We start from the raw sequence: 27305 nt of genomic DNA, 5'->3' as shown, positions 1-27305 counted from the left end.
CCAATATTTAGGTACAGGTGTGTAAAACTAATGTTAAGAACACTATTTTCATTAGGATAGAAAATTCCATTAGAAGTCAAGAGGATATATGGAAAGTGTTCGACTGAGCTTCAATCTATGGTCCCGCTCGCCAAACTTTCACAAGAAACACTAGACTAGCTGAAAACACTCTTTATCTGTGCCTAAACCTAAACATAGATTCCATGATCAAAGCTTCTTTCTTAGAACTGCACGCCTGTGGAATTGTCTTCCATTTTCCTGCTTTCCATAATATGGTTGTCTTTAAGTCCAACGTGAACAAATTTCTGATGAGCCGTTCACTTAAGTTAACAAATTTACCGAACTTCCATTACTATATGGTCCTTTTGACTACTCTACACTCTTTAACCCTTATCCTTGAGTGGCCTATCGGCCTTGATAAGTGGTGACGCCTATGTAAAAAAAAAAAAAGATATATATATATATATATATATCCTTAACGAAAATACCTCTAATTTACAACAAAATCTCACCCCTTCACTGTAGACTTCTCTAGATGTCAGAAGATTTTCTACTCCAATGGCCTTTTTCCCCAGACTACTTACCTTTGGAATTTCCTTCCAGCTCAATTTCCCTGGTCATACGAGCATGCAGAAATTTAAATGCAATGTGAAAAAAGGATCTTGCTGCCAAAGTCTCAAATCTGGTCGCCCAATTTCAGTGGCAATATGCTTTATCTGTAGTGGGAATGAAAAAAAACTAACCCTAATTCATAGTAAAACATTTCAAATTTGAATTCATACTTTAAATAGAAATAAATTAAAAATAAAAAAAACAAACAACATTGGGTCCATGATAAAATTTTCCCTTTTTTTTTTTTCATGACTGTAACAATATTCACTGTATAAAATTGATGATTAATAAAGTAAAACTTTTTTTCCGTCACATAGATGGCAGTATATTAAAACTAAAATGAAATAATTGAAATGTTTCTATGGTCAAATGAATGTAAGGCTTAATCAGTGTCTTTTGTTCTTTGTTCTTCTATCGTTTGCTTTGCAGTTGCTAAGATCTCTCGTCCGTTATCTTTTTCCAGTAATATATTGGCTAATTCGACGCCCAAATCCATTGCAGCTTCTAACAAACAAGGAGAAATGTGGCCGGGCATAATATGAACAAAATGATGACTATCAGCAACAGACAACTGAAAAAAAAAAAAAAAAAAAAAAAAAAAAAAAAAAAAAAAAAATTAAAAATTGAAGATATTCCAAATGGTTAACTTTTTTAAAAATTGAGAGAGGGGTTAACAGCATAGATTAAGTTAACCTAAAACAGGTGCTAATATAAATGCATTAGAAAAAAAAAAAATAAATAAAAATAGTCGAAAACAAGCAATATTTGATAGGACACTGAGAGCATACCCATATTGGGATTACTGGTTTGTTATTAAACTGGGCTAGTTTTCAGGAGAGCTGGAAAACTTATTAGTGCCTTCCAAAACTAAAAATGTTTGATTTTTATGCATGTGCATGTGTCTATACAAGATTCACTCCTGAACTATTGAACTGATCATTATGAATTCTGGAACACAGCTGGTAAGTATAAAGGTTGATAATGTGGGGCATATTAAGTTTTATGTAAAGAATTAATGGGATAGGATTAATGGGATAGGATGAACACTTTCATGAAAATTCAGATACCTCTAATTTTTGTAAAATTTTATCAATTAAGACATTAATTACTAAATATTCTCAAAAGTTCCGTTTCTTTGAAGCATTTTAAAATAGATGCATATCTCTTAAAATGCTCCAAAGAAACTGTACGACAAATTCGATCCAGTCAGCAAGCTTCCCTAAATTTCAGTTTCTTAAACTTAGAGGTTCTCTAGAATCAAAATTATGTAATGGATTTTGATTAAAATTGGGATAAGCAGCTGATTCACTTAAATTATTCACTATAAAAAGTGATAGGATTAATTAATATAAAAAAAAAAAAAAAAAAAAAAGTACAATTGCCTTACAGCATGAATCAAAGTATGTAATATATTAGAGTAGCAGTTTAAAAAAAGAGAAGGCTGAAAAATATTCACCTTCTTTGAAGGCGGTTCAGAATCACAAGGCAATAATTTCTCACAAGTCTCTATCACACATTCTTGACCATCGAGACTGAAAATAGCACCAGTGATTGAAAGCTGAAAAGAAATAAAACACATCCAAATTGTTTTACTTATAATTAATTTATAAAGATGAAAAAAAAAAAAAACAAAAAAAAAATTTCCAGTTAAACGTGATCCACTCATGGGAAGTCAGTCTTTTTTTTTTTTTTCTTTATTGCCAATAATTAGTACTTTTTAAAATGAGCATTTACTAAAAATTTCAGCCCTTTAGCTCAAGTGGTTCAATTTTTTGTGGGATTTTGAATTTTGAACAAAAAAAAAAAAAAAGTTTTTGGATTTTTCCAAGAATTTGAAACCCATTTTTAATTAAATACTAATGATCAGCAAAAAAATAAAATAAAAATAAAATGCTTGTCCAGAATTCCTCTTTTATAAAAAAAAAAACAAACAAACAAAAAAACAATCAAGTAGTTTTATTTTTAAATAAGAAAATCAAATTTTATGGCGAAACTACAAGAGACGATCTTGCGATATCTGGAAATCAGTAAAAGAGGAAAGGAGATAACTGTCTAGAATTCCTCTTATTAAAAATGAAAGAAAAATCTATGATCTATGTACTAATGACAAAAAGAAAATACTGTATACCAAAAATTGCGTAAATTGATAAAATAGTTTTATTAAAAAAAAAAAAAAAAAAAAAAAAAAATACTTAATCACAGGTACATCAAAATTTTTCTTTATTTTTGAAATATATGGGGGAGAATTTTGGACAAATACCAAAAAGATTAAATAAATAAAAATAATTACCTTTCCATCTTTTATATGACAAGATGTACCAATTGGAACACTGCAACCACCTTCCTGAAAACATTTGAATTCAAAGACATTAAAAAAAAGAAAAAAGTAAGTCGCTATAGCAGAGACCAGAAAAAAAAAATTAATACATTATTTTATAATATATAACAAAAGTGTCATTATATCACAAAAAAAAAAAAAAAAAAAAAAAAAAAAATAGAATACAAACATCATTCAATTTGATTAAACAAGTCGATTCACATAAATTGCACTTACTAAAGTTCTGAGAAAAGCTCTTTCTGCAACACATTGCAGTGCTGTGTCTGTATCATGAATAGGAGCCAGCAGTTCTTTTATTTTTTCATCATCCATTCGACATTCCACTGCAATGGCTCCTTGACTCACAGCATACAAGCATTCATCTTCTTTTAAAATCTAAAAAGACAAATATTTTATGATAGATTATTCAGATATTGAATTACAAAGTTATTTAAGATTTTATTTATCCCCCTCCACCGGCATCTCATAAAATCTGATGGCAAAAAAAAAAAAAAAAAAAAAAAAAAAATCAATATTTATGAAAAGAAAACAAAAATTTGAATACTTAAAAGTATGTCCCCCAAATTTTTTTTAACATCTGCATTGAACATTAAAGATATTTTTAAATTATAATATTAAATAAAACTTTCAAATTACATAGGAATCTATTTTTTAAAAATTATGATCCTATGAAATAAATTTTTTAAAATAGCATTTTTAATTTTTGTCTTTTGCTGTTATTAAACCAGCTTGTAAACATCTTTATAGTCGTTTCAAGATTCCATCTTTCAGAAACTTAGTTTCTTCTTTATTTTTTTCATTTATAAATTTATAAGAATTATATATCAGGAATGCGAGGATAGACAAGAACAAAAAAAGCTAAAAATCAAAATTTTCCAATTTGGAACCACCACAAATTCCTCAACTAATTATTAAATAACTTGTAGGAAAGTATGTTATGTTGCCAATAACATGATACAACTATAACAAATGAAAATGGTCTTGTCGAAAGTAAAATGTAATTTTTCAACTTAAATGCTTCTTGGATCTGACTTTGAAAATCTTTTATATGTTAAACTGAAAATTATGACTTTGAAAATTATGACTTTGAAAATTATGACTTTGAAAATTTTTATATGTTAAACTGAAAATTATGAGAAATTATAAATTAATAAAACTAGTAATACGAGGTCTTAGAGCAATGGTTCACAAGGGGTTCCTCCATTACTGGACAATATTGAGGGAAGCTGAGAGTGTTTAAAAGCATAATATTAAGAAAACGTTTTTGATCCATACTTACATGTGATATGCGATCATTCCACTTCATTCTCTCCAAACCAGCTGCAGCCAAAATGATTGCTGCATATTTATCATCTTCGTCAAGTTTTCGGAATCTTGTGTTCAAGTTGCCACGCTAGGCAGAAAGTTAAGGAAACATAACATTTTTTTGTTTTTAAAAGATAAAAGAAATATTAAAAAAAGAATGAAGTGTGTGTGAATGATCTGCACACAAAAACAGGCAAGAAAATGCAAAAGAGTTGCATAAACAAACTCTCTCGACTAGAGCATATTCGAAGCTGGATTTTTCAGCTGGATGCTCTTCTTAATGCTACAGTTCAGAGGGTTTGCATGTTTCAACGAGTCAGTCAGTTGGGTTTACATGCACTTAACACTTAGTGTCGGTCGGCACTAACCCTATTCGAGTTTAACCAGCTTTCTCCAAAGGAGGAAGTTTCATGGGAGTATGAAATTCACAAGCGGTCCCCAGTCGCATATATATCCCTGTTAGGGGAGATGACGACGTTAGGTTTTTGCAACTCTCACAGGGAGGTGCCAACGTCCTCCTACATACAGTGCCTGGAATTTCCAAACTGGTCACCCATTTTAGTAATAACCAGGCTCAATGTTGCTTAACTTTAGTGATTTGATGGGAACCGGTGTGTCAACGTGATTATGTCGTACCACCTAACTATGAGTTCATCCTTTTACAATAGTATCTGAAGCATTTAATAGAGACATATCCGACTAGAATGAGAGCCATATCATCCTATAGAATTTACTGTCAGTCTGAGATTGCGTATTAGTTACACACAGCTGGCAATTTGAAGGCTTCTTGAATTCAAGACCCGGTGGTTAAGAGATGGCCACTCCACACCACCACAGCTATTCATGCAAATGTTAGTTCAACTGCCGAACCTATCAATGGTCAATATAAAGCAATTCAATAAATTTGGCAAAAAAATAAAAACAAAAATTTAAAAAATTGCCATGTAAAAAAAGGATGGTAAAAATTTACACAGAAGATACAGTAACACAGCACTTGTACAATTGTCTTGAATTGCTGCTTCATTGGTGATTTACTATATCTCCCAAAAGTCCACTCCAAGATCAAGGGATCCTCATTGATTCTGCCCTCCTGGTTCAATCAAAATCAGCAATGAAATAGTTTTTAGTGATGCCTGCATAGACTTCTTTTTAGTGCAAGAGTAAATAACAGGTCTCGAGGGAGATTGTAATGGCTGTTGAGGAGATTATAGGCCAAAATGAGATCACTGCAGATCGCCGGCACTCAAGGAAGATAATGTTAAGCTTCTTGAACCAGCTTTTGTAAGGCAGATACCATAATTCCTGCACCATTTGAATAGGGAGTCTTTGAACACTCTCAGATAGTGGATATCTTGTATTAGATATGGAACAAAGTCCTGACAAGGGAAATATAAAGTGGGAGAAATATTTCAGGAGGTAGTTTGCAGAAGGAGTAGCGAATGAGGAATAGGAAGCTCTTTGCATTGATGCTGCAAACAAAATGTTTTCATAGCTTAAAAGACACTGAATATGTGTGCCAGTTGGGCTGAGAATCTCCAAGCATGAGGCATAATTGTTGAAAATTACAAGTTCATAGAATTGAGAGATGGAACTAGTCTAAGAAAAAAAAATATTGCACCTTGGGGATAATGCTAAAAACATTTTATTACACACCTATTAAAATTATTAATTACAATGTTATATACATTTATTAAAATTATTAATTACAATGTTATATACATTTATTAAAATTATTAATTACAATGTTATATACATTTATTAAAATTATTAATTACAATGTTATATACATTTATTAAAATTATTAATTACAATGTTATATACATTTATTAAAATTAAATTACAATGTTATATACATTTATTAAAATTAAATTACAATGTTATATACATTTATTAAAATTAAATTACAATGTTATATATATTTATTAAAATTAAATTACAATGTTATATACATTTATTAAAATTAAATTACAATGTTATATACATTTATTAAAATTAAATTACATTTTATATACATTTATTAAAATTAAATTACATTTTATATACATTTATTAAAATTAAATTACATTTTATATACATTTATTAAAATTAAATTACATTTTATATACATTTATTAAAATTAAATTACATTTTATATACATTTATTAAAATTAAATTACATTTTATATACATTTATTAAAATTAAATTACATTTTATATACATTTATTAAAATTAAATTACATTTTATATACATTTATTAAAATCAAATTACATTTTATATACATTTATTAAAATCAAATTACATTTTATATACATTTATTAAAATCAAATTACATTTTATATACATTTATTAAAATCAAATTACATTTTATATACATTTATTAAAATCAAATTACATTTTATATACATTTATTAAAATCAAATTACATTTTATATACATTTATTAAAATTAAATTACATTTTATATACATTTATTAAAATTAAATTACATTTTATATACATTTATTAAAATTAAATTACATGTTATATACATTTATTAAAATTAAATTACATTTTATATACATTTATTAAAATTAAATTTTATATACATTTATTAAAATTAAATTTTATATACATTTATTAAAATTAAATTACATTTTATATACATTTATTAAAATTAAATTACATTTTATATACATTTATTAAAATTAAATTACATTTTATATACATTTATTAAAATTAAATTACATTTTATATACATTTATTAAAATTAAATTACATTTTATATACATTTATTAAAATTAAATTACATTTTATATACATTTATTTAAATTAAATTACATTTTATATACATTTATTAAAATTAAATTACATTTTATATACATTTATTAAAATTAAATTACATTTTATATACATTTATTAAAATTAAATTACATTTTATATACATTTATTAAAATTAAATTACATTTTATATACATTTATTAAAATTAAATTACATTTTATATACATTTATTAAAATTAAATTACATTTTATATACATTTATTAAAATTAAATTACATTTTATATACATTTATTAAAATTAAATTACATTTTATATACATTTATTAAAATTAAATTACATTTTATATACATTTATTAAAATTAAATTACATTTTATATACATTTATTAAAATTAAATTACATTTTATATACATTAATTAAAATTAAATTACATTTTATATACATTAATTAAAATTAAATTACATTTTATATACATTTATTAAAATTAAATTACATTTTATATACATTTATTAAAATTAAATTACATTTTATATACATTTATTAAAATTAAATTACATTTTATATACATTTATTAAAATTAAATTACATGTTATATACATTTTAAATTAAATTACATGTTATATACATTTAAAATTAAATTACATCTTATATACATTTAAAATTAAATTACATTTTATATACATTTAAAATTAAATTACATTATATATACATTTAAAATTAAATTACATTTTATATACATTTAAAATTAAATTACATTTTATATACATTTAAAATTATTAATTACATTTTATATACATTTAAAATTATTAATTACATTTTATATACATTTAAAATTATTAATTACATTTTATATATTTAAAATTATTAATTACATTTTATACATTTAAAATTATTAAATTACATTTTATATATATTTAAAATTATTAATTACATTTTATATATTTAAAATTATTAATTACATTTTATATATTTAAAATTATTAATTACATTTTATATATTTAAAATTATTAATTACATTTTATATATTTAAAATTATTAATTACATTTTATATATTTAAAATTATTAATTACATTTTATACATTTAAAATTATTAATTACATTTTATATACATTTAAAATTATTAAATTATTATTACATTTTATATACATTTATCAAAATGATTAAATTATTATTACATCTTATTTTTTTTTACTTATTAAAATTAAAAGATTGTTGCATTTTACATACATTTAAAATTATCAAATTAGATTTGATATGCATTTATTAAAATTATTATTACATTATAATTATTATATACATTTTGTATACACTTTTTAACACGAAAATGCAGAAAAATTTTCATGATGTATGTACTCTTTACTGAACAAAGATGTCATATTCCAAAAATCACAAAATGATCAATAATTTTTTTTTTTTTAACTAAAAAACAGCAAATTTCATGGAAACGCAACACAGTATCTAGGTGTCACCATTAGGTTTTAAAATTAAACAGTGAGAATTCAGCTAGCGAGATTTTGTTTGTATTCAAAATAAAACTTTAAAATCACTAAAAAACATAAATTTTAATTTTATAAGTTAAAAAAAAAGACTACTTGATAAAAAATTTATGTGATTTTTGGAATATGACATCTTCATTCTATGACAAATACATTGTAAAGATCTTTCAATATTTTCATTTTTTTTTAAATAAGTATTCTAAATAAGCACCAACATTTTTAATATTTCTATAATTGATTATGCTAGTTGACCCCACTCGGTGTTGATCTTTGAAAGTCTAGTATATTGGTTAAGCTGCTTGTTTGTTTTATTATTATTGATTACAAACGAGTACAACTGAATTTAGAAAAAAAAATTTTTTAATAATTATATGATCAAAAAATATTTTAATCAACTTTGAGAATTTCAAAGAATTATGATAGACAATTACTCACTATCTGCTAACTCACTTTAATGAATAAAATTAATTTTCTCAATGAAGATAAATATTGTGATTACTCAGTCTTGGTTTTAATTTAATATTTTTCATAACTGGATGCACTTTTACACTTGAATTTGATATTGAAATAAGTTTTAAGTGAAAACATAAATAAAATAAACTTAAATAATATTGTTGTCAAAATACAAATTATTTATTTGGAAGATTTTCAATATCTAACAACTGAAAGACTTTCACAACTAGTCTTTAAAATTTCAGGAACATTTGAGAAACTTAACAGACAGGAACCTCAAATTATGAATTTTGGAATACAACAGCTTGGCATGAGGGTGGGTAATGTGGGATATTTAATTTAATGCAAAGGGGATTGAAGCCCTTTATGAAAATTCAGATATTTATGATTTTGATGAAATTTTCACGCATAGATATTATGACATCAATAAATATTCTGAAAATTTCAGTTACATTGGAAAAGTCAAATGTTCGCAATTTGCACGAAATGAATTTCAATTTCTTAAAGCCCATTAAGTTTAATCTACCAACGTTGACATTTTTATAGAATCAAAATCATTCAATGGATTTTGGTCAAAATTTAGATAAGAATTCTAGACACAAAGGTTAGTAGAATATATATTTCTTGATTTTAATCTTCATAAATTAACAGTTCTGTGAATTAATTTTATTCATTATAATATTGCATAAAATTCAAGATTAATTGAAATTAAAAAAAGGATACGATGCTTTCAAATTTCAAGTGTGGATATTTACGGCTCAGCTGAGCTATTCTGCGTAGAGAACTGGTGCCAATGACACTGAAACCAAAAGATAATTTATTAATGTCCTCAAAGAAAAAAAGCCTGAAAGTTTAAGCAAATTATTTACTAATTTTATCATGAATGTAAAACGAAACTGTTAACAAAAAATGACTTTGCTGCATAAAAAAAAACAGCAGTTAAACTTATTAAACTTAAATGTTCTGACATTGAGAGTTTTATTATCAAAATATAAACTTAATTTTTTTAATTTTACAATTATTAATTTTTCTTGAAATTGCACAAATTCCACAATATTTAAAAAGACTATGAAATATTTAACCTTTGTCATTTTCACAATGTCCTGGCTTCTTTAGGTGCACCTTTCAAACTCAGGAATCCATGCAAGATTTTGAAGTGAATTCTTTACTTAATTCATGGGTGTAGATTATTTTCATTCTGACAACCATGACTGAATAGTAACGTCTAATATATATATATATATATAACTTTTATTCATTCCAAACATGTATATTGCCACTTAAGTATAAAGGATTACTGTGATATGGAGCAGATTTATAGGGGATAGGAGGGGAGGAAATGGCGGCATGAGCAACAAGATGTTTGTTCATATTATGTTTTAATTTCTACATTTTGATACAGTCAGAAAACAGAGAGAATTCCAAAGGTAAACAGTCAAAAGAAAAAAAAACTAGTAGAGTAGAAAATCCTCCAACATCTGGAGAACCTCTTGTGGAATTTTACTGCTTGTTGAGTAAGGCAGGGGTATTTTCATTGAGAAAATACAAGTGCAGCAAGTTCATTGGAGCACATCCTGTGGAAGTATTTGTAAAACAAGGACATAAATGCAACAATGTGGAGATGTGACAGGGACTGTAACTTGACAGACAGTGCAGGACTTATTAGATTAGAAATTCTTTTTTGTATCTTTTCCAAGTGGGAGAGGCTAATGGTTAATGCACCAGCATGTTAACATATGTTATTCTTAGTTAGGAATTTTTTACTTTTACTTGTGTATGGATTCCCAATTTCACAAAGATGCACCTGAAGAAAGTCAGAGGTTATATCAGCCAAAAGGTTATGAAAATAACAGTCATTTGATACAATACAAATAATACAAATAATACAAGTTAGCAATCATTATCCCAAAATTTCAAAACATATTGGGTATTTTTTAACTTATCTACTAAACCGAATAAAAACAGAAATATTTACAAAACAAATTTGAATGTAATGATCCTCCAGGGCAATACATCTAGTACACTCTAAAATTGTAGATAATCTTAAATAAACAACATAGTTTACCTTCCTTCGGATAATGAAGCAAGAGTTTTATCTACATTTGTTGGGTGCATCACAACAGCATCGTATGGACAAGCTCTCCTGAAATAGTTTATTAAACAAAATAAATCTGTTAATATTATATGATAAAGAAAATACACCAATTAGGAACGTCCTTTCATAATGGCCATGTTTCCTTATTGTATGTGTGTGTTTTAAGGAATTCAAAATAAATGGATAAAGATCAGATTACATTTCTTTTTTAATAAAAAATATAAACAGAGAAGAGTGTAACACATTCTAAAAGAGCAAGATGAAATATTACTATAAATACAGAATAAAACTACCAACAATTTTGATACTAAATATAATTTAAAAACATTAATTTACAAGTTTCTGTTCTGCATTGCTTTTAAAAAAGTCCACAAAAAATAAATCAATTATTATAAAAGTAGAAATGTTGTCTTCAGTATTTCTTTCTTAAAAATCAGTTTTAGATTGACTGTTTGACTTATTCCTAAAATTTTTTATTTAATTAAAGGCTAAAAATCTTTCATTTTTTCCGAAGTATTACAAATTTTTTTTTTGTTTTTCATTCATTTTTTTTTAAATTTAACCAAGCAAAAGATTAATTTGGTCAGATTGGGAAATCAAAGTCTCTTCCCTCACTTTCTTGTGTTTCACAATAGACAAGTGAAATCAAGATGAAAATCACTCCATCTTTATGATAAATAGTAATTCGAAGGAAGCATGAAATTAAAATAACAGCCGTGTCATCATCTATGTCTGACTCATTGTGTAAGCCCATCGTTTCCAACATACAGGCACAAATCAGTTTTTTGTCTAACCATAAAAAAGTAAATACCCCTTCTCCACAAGGGCAACTGCTACTACTCGTTTCAAAATCAGTCTTCCATTTATTTCGTATATCATCTGTTATCCAAACCCAAAATTGAAGTCAGCTTTTGGTAAAGACTTGAACATTTCATCTTTTTCCTAACTTTAGCCGACAGTCATTTCCTTCAAAAGATAAGTACCTTTTTAATTCCTTCATTCCCAAAGACTTTTTTTATTGCAATCTAAAAACTTTTTCTTGAATTTATTTAATTCCTAAAAACATCTTCATTTACTCCAATCTAGAACATTATCACCCTCCACTAATACCTTGTTTATTCTCTTGATCGTTTCATACCTTTTATTAATGTTCTTATTAATAGATTACAATCTTCTATGTCATTGTTGTTTTTTCAGCATGTTGTGTTCATTGGTATTTTCTCTGAGACTCAAGACGGAGTCTGAGAAAACATTTTTTTTTATTCTATTTAAATCTCTTATTTATATTGCATTGCGAGACATGTCACTTTATAACAAAATACATTGAATTAAAAATAAATTAAAGCAATAGACAATGCAACAACTGAACAATCATGCTGGTTTTTAAAGTAATTATGTTTCATTTGCTATCAACAGGTTAAAACTTACTTCATGACAGCAGCAATGGCCATGTTGTCTGGCAAAGTGGTGGGAAGATCTTTCAAAGAATGTACAATGAAATCGATTTCATTATTAATAAGGCAATCTTCAAGTTCTTTAGTGAAGAGATTCTTTGAAGGAATCTACAATAAGAATAGAAAATATTTTTATGGAAACTGAAATATCAGAAATAAAAAAAATCTGAAATGGTTATAAAAACATTATTTCTGTGGTATGCCTCTGTTTAACTCTCCTCTTAACCCCTTAAAATAAAATTTAATTTATCAGCCAAAAAAATCTCTTAAAATTTCAAGTGTGATTTCTAACAGATAAAATATAAAATTTGATTATTTTAAAAAGACACTTTTAAAGTTGAACATTGAAATTCATAAATTTAAATCCTTAACTAAGATTAAAAGAAAGATTTATGATAAAAAAATTTATAAATTATAATTTGTAATTGATCACTTTATTTAGAAATAACTAAATTTGTTTTTTTAGAATTCTTTGGACTGATTACTGTTGCCACATATTGGGAGGTATCACTTAGAGCACACCTTTCTGCCTAAACAGAATAAGAAAAAAAAATAAATAAACAACTTTAGAATCTAGTATGGAATGTTCTCTTCTTTACTACCTCGTTATAACAGAGGTTGCTAGTCCGTTTCTACTATCATTTTCACGGCAGGTGCTTGATTGAGCTCCAGTCTATGTTTTCCCTGTGTAAAACATTTACAACAAAAAACTTGTCTCACTACAAACATTTTCCCTTTTTGCTGTGTACCTAAAACTAAATGGAAATTCTATAAACTAAGTTTCTTTCAACGAATTACTCATCTATGGAACAATATCATGTGACTGCTTCCCAGCTGACTACAGCATAGACGTTTTTAAGTCCAATATTAAATTCTTTCAGAGTTGTTTCCTTAATCAAATTTTGTCCAGTTTCAACCAGTGTTATCAATCCTCATGATGTTGACTAACCATCCACTTGAGAAACTCATTAATCTTATCCTCAAGTGGTCCTTGGGCCTTCATAAGTGATGATTCATTAATACATAAAAGTAAAAATCAACATGGAATTTTTTGATCACAACACATCTGGATGGCATGCATAAAGAGCTGTGTTGCTAGGCACATTGGTCTTCGTGATAGTCATTTGAAATGATAAAGATGGCACAGCACCTATGCTATAGGATGTTTGCCTCTTGTTCTCTTTAGTAGTAGATGTAGTAGTAGTTGTAGCAAAGAAACGATAACACATATTACTATGAGATTTCTATTGTGATTTTTAAATTATTTTTCAGTATCTTTTAAACAATTATCAGTCCTCTCCTTTTCACATACACACTCTCTCTCTCTCTCTCTCTCTCTCTCTCTCTCTCTCTCTTTGTGCCTCAAACAAAATCGAAAAACTCTGAAAAACACATTTGGTTTCTTTCAAATCAAAACTCCAAGAGAATGCCTCTTGATTTTTATCTGCCATATCTCACTTAAGACTTCCAATTATGCCATTTGTCACGTTAACTTTATTCCTGACTTGAATTTATAGTCATAATTTACCATCCTATATTATCTATACATTCCACATTCAATATCTGTTAGGTAGCTACATATCATCTAAAAATAATAATTTGACGATATATATTTCAAAGGGAAGTAAATCTTTGGCCTTTATTATCTCCCTTGACACAAACTGTATTTTGGAAAACAGTTCTGTTCTTGGAATCTAGTCGGTCAATATTTGAAATTGGACAGGTAGCACAGTGACTTATAGTTATGTCCTAATTATAAAGTAATTTTTCAGTTGTCTGTTGGTTGCTTTTGTCTACACAAAATGGATTTTATTCAATTCATTCTTTATATCCCTGCCTTACAACTCACAAATACCACTACATCACTTAAACATTATAACAATCTCTCCAGCTATGAAGAAAATGTTTAAAAAATCTCCAATAGATAATGTTTTGATATTAAGTAATAAAAAAAAAAAAACTATCTCAGCAGTTATTATTTTTCTAAATCTTCACTGTTAGAAAAAAAAAAAAAAAAAAAATTAATTACATGATAAACTTGTATTCCATCTCTGACCCAGTTTTGAAAGTTTTGGATTAACCTCAGTCCCAGCACTATTTTGGCTTGGTGAAAGCAGTAGAGTCTACGATCATAAATGTGCCAACCAACTATATCCCATTAAATGTCAGCCCCTTATGATACGGAGTCATGTATTGTCTAAAGTGCTTATATACCCGTTAGAGCTTCTGTGCATATGGTAAAAGAATGAAGCAAGAATGGCAAGTTAGTAGAAAGCACAAAAGTTCAACCAAAGCAAAAATGGGAAAGAGGACACAAAATCCAGAGAATTGAGTTTTATTTATTGGGGGGGGGGGGTCTTGTTTACTAATTTTATTTATTCATTTTAGAAAAATCAATAACTCAGTGTTGCAAGAAAAATATATCAAAAGAAAGGCAAATATGATAGAAGAAAGTCTTTCAAAATTCTTGGTACCAGGAAGGCTCATCAGGGCTAAAGTTCACAGGACACATAAAAACAAAGAATGTTGGGCATTCATAACTGAAATTTGGTGGAGAAGTATAAAATATTAAAAAAAATCAAATAAATGTTTAAGTAACCTGATGGAAAAATAAAGATTTATTTTTTAAATAAATTTTTATTTTTCCATCAGGTTACTTAAACATTGATTTTTTTTTTTCAATCACAAGGTGAGGAATCTACCAAGTGGTAAGATCACAAAACTTGAATATAATTGCTTGAATTTCTATTATTATTTAAATTATTATCTGATAAAACTTTACTATAACCACTATCTGAAAAGAACACACAGAAAAAAAAAAAAAACTGTCTACTTACTTTGAACAAGGCACTTGTCAGCTGTTTATCTCCCTGTGTATCTTTATAAACTTGAAAAAAAAATAAAATAATAATCTCAACCTTAATATAAGCAGATAAATACATGCAAAAACAGGTTACATATATTTAAAATAGAATATCAACTAATGTAAAAGAATCAATAAATAAGGAGTCATGGAAAAAAAAGTTTACATGTAAATTTTTTTTTTTCTTATCCAGAATTCTCCCCCACCACATTAAAAAAACAAAAATAAAAAATCTGTATTATGTAGATTTTTTTGGTTTTTTTTAACTAAAAAAAATCAAATTTTATGAGAAAACGAGGGCAGAGTGTCTAGTTCCACCACCTTGAATAAACAAAGGGGCATAAATGCATTCAAATTTCAAGATTTCTTGTTTTTAGCCTTGTAATGGCTATGATTTACCATTAATTGTAAAAATCGTAAAAGCAATTTTCAACATAAAAAATACTTAATTAATTTACATAATTTTTTGAATATGATTTATTTTTTCATTCTGTGATGGTATGTATATGATACAGATTTTTCTGTATTTTTATTTTTTAATATAGAAGGAATTCTGGACAACCACGGATTTAATTTTTTTTTAAACAAGGATTCAGTACCATATAAAATAAAAAGCAATTAGCAAGTTGAATTATTAATCCTACAATTTCATTTGGATCCTTATTTAAATTGGTATTTTCATACAATAATGATATGACACGTGCATAATGTGAAATTATGATCTGAGGATTTCAGAGGAAGACTAAATCTGAACAATATAAAGATGAGTGTGCAGAACAGTAGCCATTGATGGTATGGTCACATTGAAAGGATGCATACAGGTTTTTGGATTAGTAGATGTAGAACAGTTGAGATAACAGGTTCAGTTCAGAGGAGAAAGTAAAGGGAAACATGGGAGGAAGTAATAAGAATGGAATTGAAAGAAAGAGGGATAAATAAAGACCTGGTCAGAGATAGGCTATTTTGGAAGTTCATTTTTAAAAGCCATCCAACACATGCCAGCATGTAAAAAAGATATTATGATGATGATCATCATCAATTTTTAAGGGAAAATATTTTATGCATTTATACTAAACAAAATTTGAATGGTTCCACCAAATTGACACAAATGGTTTGATTGAGATTTATAGAATAGACCAGAGATGGCCAAAACAGGTCTCGATTTGAAAGCTATGAAAAAAAAAAGATATGGGCAATTATACTTTTAGATTACGACTTTTCTATAAAGTACCTATCAGGCAGTAAAATTGGCCAGCCAAATGCATTATCCAGACTCATCTCTTCTCATCAAAAAGTAATGGAAAACACAGTCATCACTGCTATATCTGTAGGACCTGAAGGTGTTACTGCACTGGTTCCACAGTGAGATTGATACCTGTCACTTCAGAGATGATCCAGCCGCAGATCCATTATTACAGAAAGTTTGACACTTTCATCTCACAAGCTGACCAAAAACATGCACTGATCAGCAACTCCAACCATTTTCTCAGAGAAAATCTTTATCTCTTTAGAGACGTGTTGTTGTCGCATTCAAACTCCAGAACAAAGTTCTCAAGCAATTCCACTATGGACATCAAGGAATTAATCAGATGAAAGCCTTGGCATGTGGCTATGTGTATTGGCCAAACATGGACAGACAATTAGATGGACTTGTAAAAAGTTGAGCCAAATGTCAACTGGTTGCAAAATCTCTTTCGAAAACAACATTGCCTACCCCAGAAATCCCTTGGTCATGACTACACATGGACTTTGCAGGACCAATTAATAAGCAACATTACTTAATATTACTTAAATGGCCAGAAGTTTTCCAGATAAACCATACTACCTCAAATTAAACTGTAAAGAAACAAGAAATTTTCAGCAGGTTGAGCATTCCTGAAATCTTAGTTTCTGATAATGGTACTGCATTTACTTCAGCAGAATTTTCCGACTTCTGTAAACAAAATAATATTCAGCATCTCAGATCTCCACCTTTCCATCTACAATCAAATGGTCAAGCCGAACGCTTTGTCAACATATTAAAGAGTGCACTCGAAGTTAAAAGGGGAAGTAACTACTTGAAAGATCATAGAAACATTCCAAAGTAGCTATAGAGCAACCCCAAATCCAAAGTATCCTGCTGAAGCACTGATAAACAGAAAAATATGTTTACTGTTTATTTATGCTATTTGTTCATCAAATAATCTTCCCAAGAGAAACAGGACGATGGAAAACCAATTCAATCGCCATCATGGAGCAAGGTTATGTAAAATTCCTCCCAGAACAACCTGTATTGACAAAAGATTACCACAATGGTAAAGAAAAATGGACACAAGGTCACATAGTATGTCGTTCTAGTAATGTAATCATATGTAGGGGAGGTGTTATAGCGATAAAAGTGGGAATAACTCTAAATAAAGAGTTATCGCCCCTTAGGGATCTTTGAAAAGATCAGACAGTTTTAGGGAGATGGAACAGCAACACGGTGGACATTCAATATTGTTTGACATTCAATATTGTTCTGTAAATAATGTTTCTGCCATGAATAAATTGTTTTAAAAATACAATGAGCTTGTCTGTTATTAGAATATCCGATGATTCTGGCATCCCATTTCTCCAAACACAACAGTATGCATGGCCCATACATTGATTTTTTATTTAATAGATTAAGAATTAAACATTTAAAATGAAATCTTACCCATTTCAAATTTCTTATCACATACTTTCTGCAAAGCATCAATTGCGTGTTGCGTTTGAATACAAGCAAGCTGAGGAAGAAAAAAATATTTATATTATGATACAAGTTGTCAGCACAAAATACCTTTTTATATATTAATAATCTAATATTCTTAAGATATGTTAATTTAATCCATGTGTTTAACGATGACAATTTCATTTGAAAATTAAGCGTCGCAAATGAGCAGAGAGTTTACATGATTTACTATGAAATGGTTTTGTTATTTCGTTTTACGGCATATCAACCCTTTTTGGGTTCAGTTTTTGGTAAAAGTTTTTTTACCTGCTTTTCAGCTGGCCACAATACGGCTGTCTTCAAGCCCAACATAAACAGGTTCTTGTTGAGCCATTCCCTTAAGTAATCAAATTTTACCAAATTTCCACTACTAACATTTACTACACTAGTGTCCTCATAATTACCATACACTCATGAACCCTAATCCTCCAAAAAAAAATTTAAGTCGTTTATATATTCAAATAATGTTTAGTTTGTTTTATAAAAAAAAAAAAAAAAAACGTTTTTGATCTTGCAGAACATGATTGACTTTTACAAAGAGGAAAAAAGAGAAAAAAAAGAAAAGAAACAATAGAATCTATGTTGGGTGCATTTTAGGTCAGAAAGTCGATATCTCCAGTTGGCCTGATCTGATAGCACTAGCGGATTTACTATGAAATGATTTGTGTATGGAATGAGATAAGTGTTATGGGGTTAAATGGTAATAAACAAAAGGAACACAGGACTTTTTAGGAACGAAACATGTATTCACATATATTACAGGCAAAAACAGGTGGAGCAATACCTTTCCTCAACAGTTGGATGTTAGCAACCGAACGCCTTGGTCACGTACCAAACTCAGACTGCCGGGCACCGGTACTCGATACCGGAAGAGACGTCGCCAGAGGAAGTGACGTCATAAGATAGTCCATTAATCCCATGGAGGGGCGTCTCCAACATCCCCCTCCCAAGATTTTTGTTCATAAAAGCTGTCAGTACCTCTTCCTTTTAGGATTTACCATCAATGGCTCGGTAAACTTTCTCTTATGGAACGACCGCCATAGTTCAGGTGTTGGTTGAGAAGGTTCAAGATCAAAAGTTTGGAAGACAGCATCTATCGGCTCATCTTCCAATGGTGGACTGTTGCTGGTTTCAACTGATCAACATCTTAGTTGGTTCTGATAATGTTTGTGGGTATATGTTGGTCCTTGGATGATGTATACCATGTCACCAACTCTCTTAGTAATTGTACCCACCTCCTAGAATGATGTGTTGTCTTTATAACTTTTGAAAAACACTCTTTCACCTGGTATGAAACGTTTACTGGGTAAGTGGTCACTAGTGACCTTGACTGTTTGTGTAAGAGCTTGTCAAAAACAGATCTCACTTTCTGCGCAAACATCGTTTCTGTAGGTGAGACTGCTGTTGGTGTGTTCGAGTTGTGTGTAATCCTATACACGTTTAGAAATTGTTGAAGTGCTTCATCTGTTGGAGTCCCTCATAATATCCGAAAAAATCGTTATGAATTTGAATCAAGACTTGATAGCAGCAGCGATAACATAGCGTAAACAGACGTTTGTTTTTGTTGTTTATTTTTATTCCAAATCGATTTTTTTTTTTAATTGAAAATCTGGTTATAAAAAAAATTCTTACATGTTTAGTTAGAGCTATTTTGTTATCAACCATACAAATATTTTTAAAAATTGGGTAGTAATAAATTTTAAAATTTTAACAAGCGAAAATGTGAAATATGATGTTTTGGTTCACGTGTACGAACGGCACACACACTTCTAATTTTCGTCCCTTAAAAAATGTTTTCAGTGAATTATTATCGAATGGAAACTAATCTACCCGATTATTAAAAAAAAATAAAAAATAAAAATAATCAATATTTAAATATTTGTAGAAGGTGCTCAGTTAAAAAAAAAACGGTAGGAAAAGACATGAAATGTAATTAAATATCAAAATAACATTAATTCAAAATTTTTAACAATTTGCAAGCTTTAGCAAAAACTTGTTTCTTTTTTTATATTTAAATAGAATTTAAATACTTGATATTTTGCCAAGCATCATGTTTTCTGTTAGAGGGACGTCACTTTTTTAAATAACATTTATTTTTGTCTGTCATAATTTTTGTAAAGTTTCACAATGGTATCAAACACCATCTGAAAAAAAAAATCGCTTAATTCTATGTCTAATCCTAGGTACGAGTGGCAAGCCTCCTCCTAAAACCTTTAGCCTTAACAATAACGCTAAGTACAAGTGGCAGAGCTCCCCACTAAAACTTCCTGTGAGCTCATATAAACGTAAAAAAAAAAAAATAAATAAATAAAAAAAAGCATAAAAAACGTTTAAAGAAAAGTGCACATGATTAATCCTCCCCCCCCCCCAATAAATTGGTCAACTGTCCTAAAACGCTATGATCGTCTTGAAATGGTGAATTATTTTACATTTATGTCAAATCAACCCCCACTCTAAATTCTAAAATTGTTTTTGTTTTGTTTCTATCAAGTCTTCAGGATGTTCACACATAATTTTCCTTAGCCCTATCATTAACCCAAAGTCAGAGTGGCAACCTCCCTACCTTCTCATAATTGCACAAAGACCCTCTTAAAACCATGCATAATCACCTTTTAGAAAACAAACAAACAAAACAAAAAAAAACACCCAGGATTTATCTATCATAGGAAAAGGGGGGGGGGTTAACTGCCCTAAAATGCTCAAATGATTCAAAATGAGAAATAATTTTACATTAAATTCTAAAATAATCTTTATCTTTTATTAAAGTTTTTCAAGTTGCTCACATGCAATTCTCTATAAAGGTAAAATCACATTTTGGAGAGGTGGTCAGATGGGGAGGGGTAACAGAAGGTATTAATCTATAATAATACCAAAGAAATATTGCAATATATTCATTTTTAACCAATCCTAGATTTCGATTTAAGTTTTTGGCACATAAAATGCATTACAACTAAACTTTGAGTTCTAACTTCTTTTCTTTTAATGAATACATGGCATTTTTAAGCAATCGCAGCATATTTATGTGCATTTACTGCAGATTATTTGGAAACCATTCATTTATGGAGATTTTCAATAGCATATTCAGATTCCTTGCACAAAAATACACTTATATGGCAAATTTCATTGCTTAGTCTTGTGTTTTAACAAAAATATAGCATTTTTACTGAAAAAGTAGTGCAAAAAATGTGACAAAACGCATATGGTCTTAAAGAGGGAAAAATATCCAAACACGCAGGGCATAAAAATAGTCATAACTTCCTTGATTTTAATTGGATTTAAAAAATTTAAAAAGATTCTTTCTTAGCTTATCAAGCTCTTTCTATATATACCAATATTGAAATATTTTAAGCCATTTAATTTTGTCATGTGTATTGCTACTTAAGGTTAATGATGGACAGGTCTGATCCGGAATCTAATGTAGATGCACAGTTTTATTTGCGATGTTAACTGTGACATATTTGCGCCAGTTCTTATCTGAATCCAAGTCGAAATCTAGTCCGTCGGACGCTGTTCTTGACCTTGTTCTTCCTGCTCTAGGTCGCTTTGTGGCCCTTCCTGCAACATTTATTGTAGTACTTATGTTTGTAAAAACATTGACTCGACCAATGTTTCCTGCCACAGGGATAGCACGGGCTTGTAGGGGATCCGGGTCTTGTGACTGGGTGGTACTTATGTGTAGCCTGAGTTTTCTTACTTCCAGCTTTTTCCGGTCTGAAATTCGTCCTTCTAATGAATGTTGCGCCTGACTCCTCGACGTGTCTCGAATTATTCCTTACGCAGACTATCCGTTGACAATCCTCAGCCAACTTCTGGAGGGTGAGGCCCTGTTTGCTCTCAAGTCTAGAAAGAACATGTCTAATCTCAGCACTTTTGAATGAGACTAGACCCTGCGCAAAAATTAAACACTTGAAGTCATCTGCCAATAAGTCAGATAGACAGAAATCATCGCAGTGTTTATTTACCACACGAAGGTTAGGTAATCGTCGCTTTTTTGCAGGTTAAAGTACTTCCATCTTCTATGAAAGAGCATAGAATTCGGGCTGAACAGCTCAGATAAAAGTTTGACCGCTTCAGAAAATTCCAATTCACTCGTCTTCCTGGGGAGAATATAATCCACAAACTTGCTATATTCTGTGGTCCCTAATTTCCTCAAAAGTAGGTGAACTTTCTTAGCGTTGCTCCACTCTTGACAATCCAGGGTGAATAGGTCCTCATATCGCTGATAGAAAGCGTCAAACATCTCATCCAACTCCGGTTGGTAGTTGAACGTTTCTATAGCATTCCATATTGTACTTTGGGAAAAAGCACAACTGTCATCCCTGTGTTCCGTTCTATCAAACATTTTTAACAATAGCTCTTCTTGTCTCTGTTGCTGAAGTAGCATTCTCTCCTCCAACGCTTGTTGCCTCTCTTGAAATTGTAACTGGAGCTGTTTATCACGTTTTTTTTTAATTTTCCTCAGCTTTCTGCTGCTGGTCCATCTGAGCCTTGATTAGCTGTATTAATACTGCTTTAACATCCATCTTTTAATGGCTTTTTTTCCAAACGCACGAAAAAAAAAAATTATTTCCATTTTGGACTGGAGAAGAGAGATAAAATAAAAAAAGAAAATATCCTTTCCTTGAGTGTGAGCGTATGAAGAGGGAGCAATTTATCCCTTGCTTCTTAGTAAAAAGCTTACCCAATATTTTTTTTTTTACTTGCAAAACAAAAACAAAATAAATATATACTGTGATACACTACAGTTGCAAAAGAATAAAAATACTTGTGGAATTGTCTGGCATTTAACCAAAATGGCTGGGTTCTTTTGTTTTTTTTTTATGTGTCTGTGTGGGGAGAGTTGTCCCCATGCAGCAGAAGAAAGTTTTTCACTTTAGAACTGACAGTTAAAAATAGAATATTTCAGAAAATTCCACTCAATGAAAAAGTATCTTTCTTTTAGTCCAAGTAAAACGAAAAGGGGGGGAAAAAAACAACATTTCTCTCCCGTTAAAATATTGTATAAAGTTAGCAGCACAAAACAAAGGCAAAATAAACTTTTCACTTCATTTAAAAAAAAAATGTTCAAATTTGCATACGAATAAACAATCAACAGTTTACAATAGAATTGTTCTCGTGGCGAAAATTGGGTCAACATTGTTCTCTTTTTTCTTTTTTCAATGAGCAACCAAATAAACTTTTACGACCTTAATAAAATGCGTTTAGAACAGTTCTTTGCAATTTAAATATAGAGACAAAAAGATTAACTTACAATTTTGCCATGTGTTCGTTTTCTTTTGTTTGTTTGTTTTTTTGCCAACCGACTTCTTAGCTTGTAAATCCGATGTTCTTCTGAAGACAATAAGAATTTTTTTTTTTTGTGAAGTTAACCAGTGTGAAAGTCGAATCCGTCATTGCCAGTTGTTATGGGGTTAAATGGTAATAAACGAAAGGAACACAGGATTTTTAGGAACGAAACATGTATTCACATATATTACAGGCAAAAACAGGTGGAGCAATATCCTTCCTCAACGGTTGGGTGTTTAGCAACCGACCGCCTTGGTCACGTGCCAAACTCAGACTGCCTGGCACCGGTACTCAATACTGGAGGTGATGTCATGAGATAGTCCATTAATCTCATGGAGGGGCGTCTCCAACAATAAGCAAGGAAAACTAATTAAAAATATTAATACAAATACACGTTTAGAAGATTTATTTGATCAGATATTTTGAGTATTTGTCAAGTCTTAGTTATGGAATTTATTTTCCTTTAAAAAAGCTTCTTCATAATTTACTATCAAAATGGTACTCTAATTCTTAATCAGCTGTTTGTATATGATAGTCGATAGCCTTCTGGAAATTACAAACTGAGCTTTTATCTTAATCTAAAATTTTAAAGTAAACTTTTACCATTTTTTTGTACAAATTTGCTTAAAAAAGGAGAAAAAAAGGTTATCTGCTTTATTAGGATAAGCATAGACAAGTTTATGGAGGGGATAGACAATACCTGTAACATAGTTGTTGTATCAAACAAACCGAGCAAAGGAAGAAACTTGTTTTTCAGTTTTAAACAAAGCCTTTATATCTGGTATTTCCAACAACACATTTTTCTAAAGATTTAAACAGTTTATTTATCCTTTTTCGACCGCAAGTGACTTTTCATCTCTCCTCTGATGCCATCCACGCGTCTCGAACACCTCTTCTCCAGATATGTCCCAAACTCATCCTTTCCTGCTCTTGTGTCTTCAACACATACTTTACCGCTCTCTCATCTCTCAAATCCTCTACGTCTCGAAAACTACAAACATGTCTCGAAGACTCACTTCTCTGAACAACACTTTTCCATTCAAGTATGTCCTTTTGTCTCTTCTGTGATGTCACATTTGCATATGTTAGCTGCTGCTACCAGCGTCACCGGCTCTGTTACATACACGGAAACAATAACAACTCGATAAATTAAATAAAGTTCAAATCACATAATCCCAGGAAGACATTCTTCCAGGCAATAACTACAGAATAGAGAGCTAACTTGTTACCAGATTTTACCGAGCCAATATTACCAGTAATGAAACGCGATTTGTAAAAGTATCATTTAATTTTGCAATTGTATATTTGGCATTTTGTTGTTTCCTCATCTACATTCTATCCAAGATACCTACTTTATAAACGGTTCCAAATATATCTTTCTTAATTGTTTCTGACTGCTGGAAGGTGGACTATTCTTTGTAACTTGTTCTAAATTTCACAGAAAATAATGTCAGTCATGGGGGTTAATCTGTAAAAGCACTTTTGATATTTCTATAAGATGGAATCCACATCAATCCAAATGCTTCCGATTGCGATTTATGAAACAGACTGGAAATGGTTTTGCCATCTCTGAACAGTCAATTAGTATCAACATTAAAGAAAACAACTTTTTAATTTTTTTCTCACAACTTAAGGTTAGGGTCAATTCCCCCCACCTTTGGTGTTAAAAATAAGTTTAATAATCATCTTCAAATCAGTAGTGAATCAATTTATTTCTTTTGTTTTATTTTTTGGAAGAAAATGTGTGGAGGAAAGGGCTAATTTTTTTTTTTTTTTTTTTTAAATCAACCCTAATCTAACTAAAAGACTGTATTTCTGTTTGCATTTGTTAGTTTTGATTTTTTTTCCATGAGACTACTTTTTGTCATAATGTGATCAGTTCTTTGAGAGGCTGAACAGCTGCTATCAGTTTGGATTTATATTCACATATTTTAGTGTTGTTTGCCTTTCTACATATTTTTTTGTTTGTAATCTATCTATATATCTAGAAAGCTGAGAATGTGCCTGTGAGGGCACTTCTCAACCTATATACTCAACAAATTTTTGATCTACAAACTTGAAATTCGGTATTGGGTATTCAGGTATATATAAAAGTTTAATCTGCTTTCATCTGGAAAAAGGACTGCTAAAGGGTCAAAATTTAATAAAATAATAGTCACCGGATTTTTCTCCATTTGCTGTTTCATGATTGCGCATGCATGAATGGTTCACATGACAGATTCCTTATGTTAAGAATAAGTAGGTTTGAAAAGGTTTTTAAAAGATCGTGTCAAACCGCCTTAATTGTTATACTTAACTCACTGTCTTTAGATTTTATTTCTATCTCAGCTGGAGTATTTTTCTTTTTTTACTTACAAGAAGTGAAATGTTTAGAAAAAAAACAATACTCACATACACAGATCTCAGTTTCTGTATGAATTAAAATATAATATTTAAGCGCATTTTACAACTGGGTAACACTGGGCAGCCTACTAGTAATATATATAACAACTAGCTGTACCCGGCCACGCGTTGCTGTGGCTCAGTTTGTTAAAATGGAACACATGTGAAAGTAGAGAAAAGTTTGATTCTTTTTTTCAAGAGAATGTACAAATTATTTATTTTTTTTTTAACAGATGTTAAGAAAATAAGCAGAAAAATACTTCCATCATTAATTATGCAAAAAAATAAATAAAATACGATAAAACTTGCTGAGTATGCACTGTTTTACGGTTGTTGTAAAAATGGAACGGAAACTTAAATTTCGCTTCATTTTAATCTTTCTTAATTATTTAATTGTCCCCCCCCCCCAACAAATATAATCAAAACAGTAACATTCAACAGTTGTACTTTATCTATATAAAACACAAAATGGGTGTTTGTATTACTGTACACATAGATTCGAAAAAAGTTGTGAAAAAAAACAAAAAACAAATATATAACAAATAAATGTTATCAAAGCCAAGATAAGTTACTTTTCTGCCAAACTGGATATATATATTTTTCGTGTTTTTATTCAATGTAACATATTTATTCAGCTCGAAAACCATACAGTGTTTACCGTACCGATGTATTCGAAAATTCAAGATGGCATCTCACACCCTCATTAACACGGTAAGTATGTTACATTGAATTGGGAAAAGATGTTATAAATAAAAAACCTAATGAAATACTGTTAAAAACTCGCTCAATACATGTTAATGCGACATAGGTTAACATATATTCGGCGTGTTTTTAATAGTATTTTGTATATTTTTTTATTTATAACACCTTTTTCTATACTTACGGTGTTAAAGAGGGTGTGAGACGCCTTCCTGAATTTTCGAATACATCGGTAAACACTGTATGTTTTTCGAGCCGAATAAATATGTTACATTGAATAAAAACACGAAAAAGATATCCAGTTTGGCAGAAAAGTAACTGATCTTGGCTTTGAGAACATTTATTTGTTATGTATTTGTTTTTTTTTTTGACAACTTTTTCGAATCTATGTGTACAGTAATACAAACCCCCTTCGGAGGTTGGAATGCCCCCCCCCCCACCTAAAATGTAGTTGGAAAAATCGATTTTATAGTGAGATTAAAGAATGGTTAGTCTAAAAAAAAAGGGTAAAAAACAAAACAAATAAGCAATTAATAATTATTACGAAAAGCAATAAATGCTACTTTTTTTTACTGGCACAAATAGAGTTGGATACACAAGTAATAGTCGTAGAGTGATAGAGTGTAAGTAAAACCTGGAATATCCGGTTGTTTTGTTTCGTTTTAACAATGGAAAGAGCAGAAACTGGAGAGAAAAGAAAGAAAGAAGGAAAGACCGAAAGGAAAGATAAAGATGTCGTGATTCAGTTTGTGAATGATACGGCTGCACCAAATGTATACAGGTGCAGTCCTATAAACGTCAAAGTCGGAGGGGAAAAAATGAGTTCATTCTATTTATATAGAAGAATAGAGA

The 27305-nt window shown here is 29.4% G+C and overlaps 1 protein-coding gene across 1 annotated transcript in view; it reads right to left on the bottom strand.

The window, feature by feature from the left end:
- Positions 1 to 828: 828 nt before the first annotated feature.
- Positions 829 to 27305, bottom strand: part of LOC145277879 (porphobilinogen deaminase-like) — a 41015-nt gene continuing 14538 nt past the window's right edge. The window contains exons 2-11 of the mRNA XM_080129868.1: positions 18033 to 18102; positions 15330 to 15379; positions 12467 to 12600; positions 11009 to 11086; positions 9667 to 9742; positions 4230 to 4343; positions 3167 to 3325; positions 2903 to 2956; positions 2069 to 2170; positions 829 to 1183 (exon numbers count right to left, since the gene is read on the bottom strand). Of these exons, the coding sequence (XP_079985994.1) occupies positions 995 to 1183; positions 2069 to 2170; positions 2903 to 2956; positions 3167 to 3325; positions 4230 to 4343; positions 9667 to 9742; positions 11009 to 11086; positions 12467 to 12600; positions 15330 to 15379; positions 18033 to 18102 (1026 nt within the window). The 3' untranslated portion in view covers positions 829 to 994. The remainder of the gene's footprint in view (positions 1184 to 2068; positions 2171 to 2902; positions 2957 to 3166; positions 3326 to 4229; positions 4344 to 9666; positions 9743 to 11008; positions 11087 to 12466; positions 12601 to 15329; positions 15380 to 18032; positions 18103 to 27305) is intronic.

Source organism: Euprymna scolopes, chromosome 6 (genome assembly GCF_053919585.1).
Source record: "Euprymna scolopes isolate OS-2025 chromosome 6, ASM5391958v1, whole genome shotgun sequence".
Lineage (NCBI taxonomy): Eukaryota > Metazoa > Mollusca > Cephalopoda > Sepiida > Sepiolidae > Euprymna > Euprymna scolopes.
This window is presented reverse-complemented; position numbering and strand designations above follow the sequence as displayed.